Source organism: Otolemur garnettii, unplaced genomic scaffold (genome assembly GCF_000181295.1).
Source record: "Otolemur garnettii isolate 467f Iridium unplaced genomic scaffold, OtoGar3 scaffold00267, whole genome shotgun sequence".
Lineage (NCBI taxonomy): Eukaryota > Metazoa > Chordata > Mammalia > Primates > Galagidae > Otolemur > Otolemur garnettii.
Window position 1 is genome coordinate 447,946 of NW_003852662.1, and position 8,663 is coordinate 456,608.

At 39.1% G+C, this 8,663-nt stretch overlaps 1 protein-coding gene across 5 annotated transcripts in view; it reads right to left on the reverse strand.

Annotated features, from left to right (window-relative positions):
• Window positions 1-7,714: 7,714 nt before the first annotated feature.
• Window positions 7,715-8,663, reverse strand: part of PAK3 (p21 (RAC1) activated kinase 3) — a 294,889-nt gene continuing 293,940 nt past the window's right edge. For 3 of the 5 annotated variants that reach the window (XM_003802952.3, XM_003802953.3, XM_003802954.3), the window contains one exon: window positions 7,954-8,043. In XM_003802952.3, the coding sequence (XP_003803000.1) occupies window positions 7,954-8,043 (90 nt within the window). Of the gene's footprint in view, window positions 8,044-8,663 lie in introns of all 5 variants that reach the window. The other 2 variants (XM_003802950.3, XM_023508719.1) reach the window with 2 other exon arrangements.

Genomic DNA, 8,663 nt, shown 5'->3' on the forward strand with positions numbered 1-8,663 from the left:
AAAAAAACACAATCTTAACATTTGGTAGGATATACTATCCATTTGTAAAGAATATAGTACCAGCGTGTATCCACTGACACAAAGGTATAAAATTATGCATGCACGCTCCAGAAGGACCACTACGCCCACTGTACAAGTAATACTGCTGGAGCAAACCTCCAGTTTACCAAATCTCTGGTGTTCTTGTCTTGAGTTTTTGTGACTTCAGTATGTGCATACAGTAATTCCAATGAGCTTTATGGTCATTTAGTCACATTTAGAGGTGATTTTTTAGGAGACTTGTATTTAGTAGACATGTCCCGTGTCTGACATCCTGAAGGAGTTTGATAAATGTGTGCGCAAAGGAGTCCTCATTAATGTGGGGTTGGAATCTCTCCTGTGACCTCTGGACCTTGATATCAGACTTTCTTTTTATTGTTTGGGTTCATTGAGGGTACAAAGAACTAGGTCACGCTGCTGCTTGCATTTGTTAGGTAAAGTCCCTCTTATAATTTTGTCTTGCCCCCAAGAGGTGTGTCACACACCGTGAACCCCCACCCCATCCCTCCTTCCCTCTCTTCACCCCCCCATTTTTTTTTTCTTCAGATGGAGTCTCAGTATGTCATGCTTGGTAGAGTGCTGTAGCATGACAGCTCACAGTGACCTCAAACTCTTGGGCTTAAGTGATTCTCTTGCCTCGGCCTCCCAAGTTGCTGGGACTATAGGCACCTGCCACGACACCTGGCTATTTTTTTGTTGTAGTTGTCACTGTTGTTTAGCTGGCCCAAGCTGGGTTTGAACCTACCACCTTGGGTGTATGTGGCTAGCGCCCTACCCACTGAGCTACGGGTACTGGCTCACTCCCCCATTCTTGATATTAGATGTAAAACATGCAGATAGCTTTACATGTTCAGAACTTTCCAAGCAGAAAACAATGATCAAAACCAATTATTTATTACATATGATTTCTTTTTTTTTTTCTTTTGCAGTTTTGGTCAGGGCTGGGCTTGAACCTGCCAACCCCGGTACATGGGGCCAGTGCCCTACTCCTTGAGCCACAGGCGCCGCCCAATATTACATATGATTTCTTTTGGCAGTTCTCCTTCATGAACCTTTGAGATCTACCAGGCTTTTGCCTTGCACTGAGTATCCACACTTGCCTCTCTGGGTTACTTCATATAAAAATCAGATGGAGACACTAGATCTGAGTTGTTTAGTAACAGAATCTGCAGGGCATTTTTCTGTACTGCTTGCAAGGCTGGGCATTTTCTTGCTTCCATACCTGTGAGACAGTATTACCTGCAACTTGTGAAATAGGTAAAATGGCCCATGTCAAGAGGGTGGGTGGGAATGTGAAGGACAGAGAAACACCAGCTCATTGATGTTTGTCATTTTTATTTGCAATACTTTAGGTCCAAGTTTCAAACTGCAATATTTTTACACTCAAGACACAGTCATGCACAATCCATATTTCAATTTTCTATTGCTTCAACCACAATTAAAATAACAGTATTGAAACAAAAATTCTTTAAAAATCAGATGCTGAGGTTCAAAGGATGGAACCATACCATCAGCATGTCTACAAAGAAATAACTTACTTAAAAACCAACCAAACAAAAAGACCGTAAATACCTTTAATCCAAAGTTACAGAAGAATTTCACTACACATGGTTTACAGATAACACATTTTGACATAAGTAATGCACAGCCAAATAAGATACAATTCTGATAAACAATGAAAATGTAGATCCTCCTCAACTTTTTTTTTTTTTCCTGGATATTGTGAGTACAATCTCAGTAGACATCAGTACCCTTGTGATCTGGCTCCTATTGGCTGATGTACTGAGATTTAGAACTCAACCCATTAATAGTCATAGGATTCTGTGAAAGACCTCATCATCACTAATGAACATAGTATATATGCGGGTCCATAAAGCACACCACACACAAGCACACACATTGAACTTGAGTTTCACACTCAGGGCTGGTTGGCACTCTGCTGTAGGCAGGGCATTGTGACCATCCACTAGCTAACTTCTAGTTAACCCTCTTTGCAGTACTGAACTCATTAACTGGCCAATCACTATGGGAGTTGTTATCAGAAATACGATCTTTGGTTCCCAACAAGTGAATTTGTCAGTATTTCTGAATGATAACAGCATGTAAATACTTTTTCATTTCTCTCTCTGCAACTCGCCAAGTGGTTAGGGTAACTCTTAGTATGTCCCAGCCATTAAAATGCATTGGTTCTGTCATCTTGTGCCATTTGTAAATTAACTTCTATAAAGCCCAGCACTGCTTCATAGCAAAGGAGAGGCCCAAGTACAGTTCTATTGCAGAAGTGTGACAGTGTTTTTCTGTTCTAGTAGCAAATACTGGCCACAGTGTAAGGAAAACCAGACTTTACAGAGTGTATGGAAAATGAAAACTGGGAACGCTCAACAGAAAATGGACATCAAAACAAATACAAAACAACTGTGAATGAATCGGAAGGCTGCCATAAATTTCCTCAACAAACCCTAGTATCGTTAAGTTAATTTACTTGAGTTTTTTCATCATCTTCCATAACTCTATCATTTAAACAGCAACCTAAGAAACCCAGGCTTAAGCATGTGATAGTTTCCATCAGTATAGCAGGTTGGAATGTTAGAGCTTTTGGAAGACTTTGGAGATCATCTAGTTTAATGCCCTTATTTCACAGATAAGGAAATAGTCCTGAAAAAATGAAGTGACTTGCCCAAGGTCACACAGCAAGTTAGCAGTAATGTCCATGTTAGAATCTAGGCTAGTATTCTTTCTATTATATCTGATTTATTCTCTATAACTGCTGTTGATTTGCCCTTAAATACTAAATCAGGTGAACATGATACTTGCCTTATTACTGGTATTATGGGATAGCATTCACCTGATGGCAGCTTCCAAAGGAGACTCTGATGGCACCGACCAGGTTCTATAAGTTTAAGTTCAACCAAATTAAGTGGTAGTAAATGCTACAGGTTGTAAAGTATACTTGTATACCAAGGTGTGCAGGTGGAAGTGATAGCTCAGCTCCCGCATTTGCAGATTCAGTTAGATAGTATTTAATATGAAACAAACATTCCCAATTCACGGGAAATTGGGTTATATTCATTGGGTCCCTAAAGGAGTATGGATCAGAGAAGGAGTGAACGAAATGAAAGCTAACCAACAGAAAACACAAATCTTTTATGAAAACTTCTTTCAAAGGAAAAACATTTCTGTTATTTCCAAGGTCCCATTTAGTAGTTCCTTCCCAGTCCACATGCAAATATATGTTCAGAATTGTGTGTTAAGTTCCCTCAAAATCCCAGGCCCATTAGACTGTCATTTTACAAATGCTGAATTTCAGTCCTTTTGCTCAGAGACTGGAAGATACTGGCATCACTGGCCATGCCTTTCTTCAACTGAGTATTAACTGCAAGTAGCTCAGAAAAGGACCATAAAATTCAACCGGGATGGCAGGGTTCAGACTCCAGTAAGTATTTGTACATTGAGAATGGCCAATGAAAAGCCTGTGAGTTGACTAGGTATCAGGTCTGCTCTTGGTGAAACTAAGTAACATACTTGAGGCTACTACCTCATCTTTAAAGTCCTCACCTGAAGTTTCTTTGGTGAGGTAGAAGGGAATTCCTCTCTTTTGGTCAGATGGTTTCCCTTCCTCTTTAAAAAAAATCACAGCTACTGCATACAACCTATAATTAGGCAGAACAAAAAAGCACATGGAGACCATCTTCTTAAGCCCAAACTAACAGGACTGAATGCCAATAGGCAGAAATAGTCCTAAATATCTGTCTTAAGGATTTCAGAGTCAGTTTTTAATTCCAAGTCATGACTTCCACTGAAATCAGTAGGACTTGCCTATTGGTCATTCAAAGAAGAATTCTACCTGTACGATATGCAGTAACATCCCCTTGGACAAAGAAATTGTAGGAGACAAAGATTTTGTTTTTTTATCCTTCTAGTCTTTCAAAATTCAACCTGAAAGTCTGCTAAAACCACCCAGAAAGGTGACACCTCCAACAGATGTTCTCATGGGGGAGGGCTAATGAAATGGTCACCCCTCTAATCCAAAATCTAATCCACAAAACAGACACCTGTGTGCCATACCAAAGCAGAGGGCAGCCTGTTTTAAAGCAGAAGAGTGGAGTTGGAGTTCTAATAGTGGCATCTCCCTAGCTTTAACTTATAGATAATAGTCTCCTAAGAAAGCACGTGCCATACCCAAGCGTGTGCCAACCTCAGCACCCAGGCAAGTATAAAGCCTATGGAATAATTGTAACTAGCAAATATCTGTGCCCTGCATGCTCTGGGCTCTGGCCAGAAGGAATCTGCTTCTGGCATCTTTTCTATGTTTCTATAGTTCCCTTTCTGATGTTTGTTTATTAAAAAGCAGTATTACAACAACATCAAAAAAATTTTTTTTAAAGAAAAAAAATTTTTTTCACATAATCCCACCACCCTAATACAACTGATTTCAATGATCTGTGTTCCCAGTCTTTGTCAATATACACACTGATTTTTACATAGTTGTAATCCCTGTCTATGCTATTTAAAAGTGATTTTATAGAACCTCTCTGAGAACTGGCAGCCTCATTAGAAATAAACAACCCACTGAGCAAAGGAATAGAATTATTTACACGATCTTTGAGCTGAGAAATATCCTTTATAGACAAACATCTCAAACTATCAAAACAGTTATACAGACAACAGGAAGCAATTTCATATTTCTTTTTCTTTTAGCAATGGAATGTGCTTCACAGGGGAGGGGTAGAAGTGAGGACCAGGTGGTTAAACTCAACATCGAGGTGCAGTTCACAAGCCTGAAAGAAATCTGAGTAACACAATTAAAGAATAAATACTTGAGTTAAATCTTCTTACATGACTTGGCCATCCAGTAGCCAAAATGGAACATGGACGCACAAATATTTACAATGACACTAGACGAGATCAGCAAGAACGAAGTCATTACCCAACATGGTGACTGATTTCAGGCGATTGTGTCATCCAAGTAACTCCTCATGGGATTATGACAACGCACCGGATCCTTGCTACAACATTAGTGTTCCTTTCTTTTTTAAATAAATAATCTCTACTGTGCTTCTCACCCTTCCCTGACTTTCCCACTGCCCTATTCCGATCTCAGGACATTTTAGAATCAACATCTGATCATGTGCCTTCATGATCTGAGGGCACACTAGCAACATTAAAGATCTGGATAGACTCACCTGTATCAAGATGAGCAAAAAAAAAAAAAAAAAAAAAATCCAGAGAGAGGGAATAAATTCTTAACCACCTGGAGTCCAAGTTGTTCAAGTGTACCAAATGTGAATCCTTCAGCATCATTTTGGCATGAGAAACAGTTTCTCTCTAATACTTACTAGAAATATACGTAACTCTCCAATGCAGGGAAAGGCCTTTAGAAGCTGTTCTCAGTTGAAAATTTACATAGATATAAATTTGTAAGATTAATGCCTAGGGGAATATATGATCATCAAATCTTGGTACAAATTGGTGGTAAAGAAGTACCTGGCTCCTCATTGCTGATGTGCTGAACTGAAAGCATAAAAGAGAAGTCACTTCTCTGCTTACAGTGATCTGAAGGATCGCGGCTCCAGGGTCTCCAAAATAATGACAAATAGGCCTTTGCAACATATAAGGGATGCTAGTGGATGAGCAGGGCTTCCCAACCAGGTTTTCGGCTTTCTCTACTGGCAGGGTATAGTCGCCAGTGTACTGAATTTTATTTGCACCCCAGGTATTGAATTTTCTGGCACTATGAGTAAAAAATGTAATAAAAACAACTTCACGTTCAATGAAATCAAAATTAAGGCCCCTCTCTCTCGTTAGAGCAGCGTGGCTTTAAAAATTTCAGGCCCAGCTACTTTTTTGCAAAGCTTAACATAGTATGCTTCAAATTAATATTATCATTTGGTTTTCCCTTCCCATTTGTTGTTCTAGCCCACTATGGATATTGTCAGAGGGTTCAAGCCCCTTCCAATTTTTATAGTCAAAGAAAATCACAGGAAAATAGATAATCTACCAGTGGCGTCATCTCCTAAACATAAACATGCGCACCACATGGTTAGCTGAAAGTCTAAAGAAAGTGATTTCAATTTGAGGAATGGATGGATGGATGGTTAGATGGATGGAAGTACCTTGGCAGAGAAGAAAAGAATGCCATGTCATTGACCTCTTTCCCCCCTTGCTGAATGTAGATAGGTTCTATTCAGAATCTTCACATACTACAAATCAAGAAGCCTTCTATAGCACAAATGGTTAGCTTCTTAAAGGCTTAGAGAAACAACTTTCCGGAATTCGCAAAATTGACAATACACTCACAAGAGAAGCATATCCTTTTCTACATAGATATCCTCCAGCTATTTTTCTACTCTCAGAAGATTCAGGAAGTGTCAACTGTTGAATTTTTAATAGATTATATGGTGAAATAAGAGTCCAATTTTGCTGTTTTCCACAAGCCACAAAAGGAATTCAGTTGGACTGACATTTCTTGGGATATGATTGTAAGCCAAAATTATTTCCACTGGAGAATTTCGAGATCTTTACAAACATGCTTTTGATAGTCAGGAGTCCAAGGAACTAAGTATGAACACACCCTATCCTGAAACAGAAATCGGTGACATGTAGGGAAAATGGGAATAAGTATTTAGAGCCAAATGCCTATTGGGCTGTAGCTTTCACTGACCTCCCATTTCTTACAGAGTTTAATGTTTACTACATCTCTGTTCTCTGTATCTTTTACAAATGGTAGAAACTGTCAAAACAAATAGTATTTATCATACGGAAATGTTGGTTCATGGATCTATTTCCTCCTGATGTGACTATTTTACAGTCCCTATGTTCCACAAGCACAGGAGAAGATTAAAGTAGATAAGATACCCTTACCTTTGTTTTATGCCCAACACAGATGTCAGTATTACTCCTGTATCTTATTGTACTTTTTTTGGCTCTTACAGAAAAGTTCCATCTTTGCCTAGAAATGGTTTCTCCTATCGGGATTCCCTAGGTTCCGAATCTGGACTCCACCATGCAGGCTTGCCACAGTTTCAGCGTGTCTGCCCTCTTTCAGTTATCATAGAGATTCACAAACTGGTTGACATAAATGACAAATCGACTACCTCTAAAGCCTCATGGTGAAAATGTGGCAGGATTTCACCACTGGAGCTTCCTTTAGATGGATAGGTTTAAAAGCCCTTCCTGACCATACAAATTCCTCTCTCCTTTTTGGAAAATGTCTTAAAAGAAACCTTTTCCAATACAAATGCAGAAAAATAGGTACACAAACCAAGCCACCACGATAGAAGAAGAATAAAAAATTGCAACTCTATTAGGGCATGGACTTCCACATGGTCACACAGTACTTGCTCTGTTTTTTTGTTTTTTTTTTTTGTTTTTTTTTTGTTGTTGTTGTCGTCATTTGCTTGTTTGGTTTTTTTTCTTTGCTTTTTTGCTTTTTCTTATTTTAAAAAAAAACACTTTGACATCTGTTTTATTCTGGACATCTAATGACAATGCAAGTGAAAAACATCACATGGGGTAAGGAGTTTCGAAGGAGGTTCGAATGCAAGAGGGACTACTCGCTAACTTAAAAACAAACACAACACTATGAAGAGGAAGTGTGCACCTTTGAGAAACTTGTTTTTCTTCAAAGCGAATGCACAAAATGAGGGGATTCACTACTGGCTCTTTCGCTTCACGGTGGAAGTGACCACTTCATGGCCACTTCAACATTGCTGCCCTATTTGGGCTGCGATTCAGGCTTACAAATAAATTACATAATCTGAGGGAGTAGGAAAAAGGCTTATCAGAAGTTTCTATTCATTTTAAAGGTAAAGAACCCCCACCCCTTTCGACTGTCCTTTCTTTCGTCTTTCTTGCAGCAGAGTTTTATTTCAGTCTTACTCATGAGGGAGATGGTGAGGGGTAAGGCTGGCAGTCCTAGCGGCTGCTGTTCTTAATCGCTTCCTTTGCAGCGATGATCAGAGGAGTCAGGCTGGAGAGAGGCTTGGCTAATTTTAAAAATGGATGCTACGAGAGGAAGGGGAAAAAAAAAGAGTGAAATCACTGGAATTCTTTTTTCCAAGTATATGACTTTACATTTTCAAACAGCTCTTTTTATTAAAATATATTTTGAACACTCAATTGAACATCCTTTAGACAACGAGGTGCCAGCTTTTGTCTTTTAAGATGTTTTGTCTTTGGTTCAGGATCATGAAATCTTCTGGTAGCTGATGGGCAAAGCTAGAAACTCTGAGAAGGGATCTTGTAAAATCTCACTGTGTTTGCAACGGTTTCAGTTTCTGATTCTCTGGAAGTGATGAATTTATCTGGAGCAGCTCTTATGCTTGGAAAGATATCTTCCTTGACCACTGAACACCTTTATTCTGAAACCAATCGCTTACTACCTGTTAAACCCAATAGCTGTGCCTCTGCCATTTCTCTTTTGGTGTCGTTGTCATACTTGGCACAATGTTTTCCTCTTTGGGGGCTGTGACATTTACCTTTCTTGGGTCTCTTCTACAAACACATGACTACTCTTGTTCCATCTTTTTCCCTGGTTTCACTTCCTCTTCCTACCTCATACTAGAACATGGCTCTCATCATCTTGCTCTTTTTCTAATTTAATTTCTTTTTCTTTTTTTTTTTTT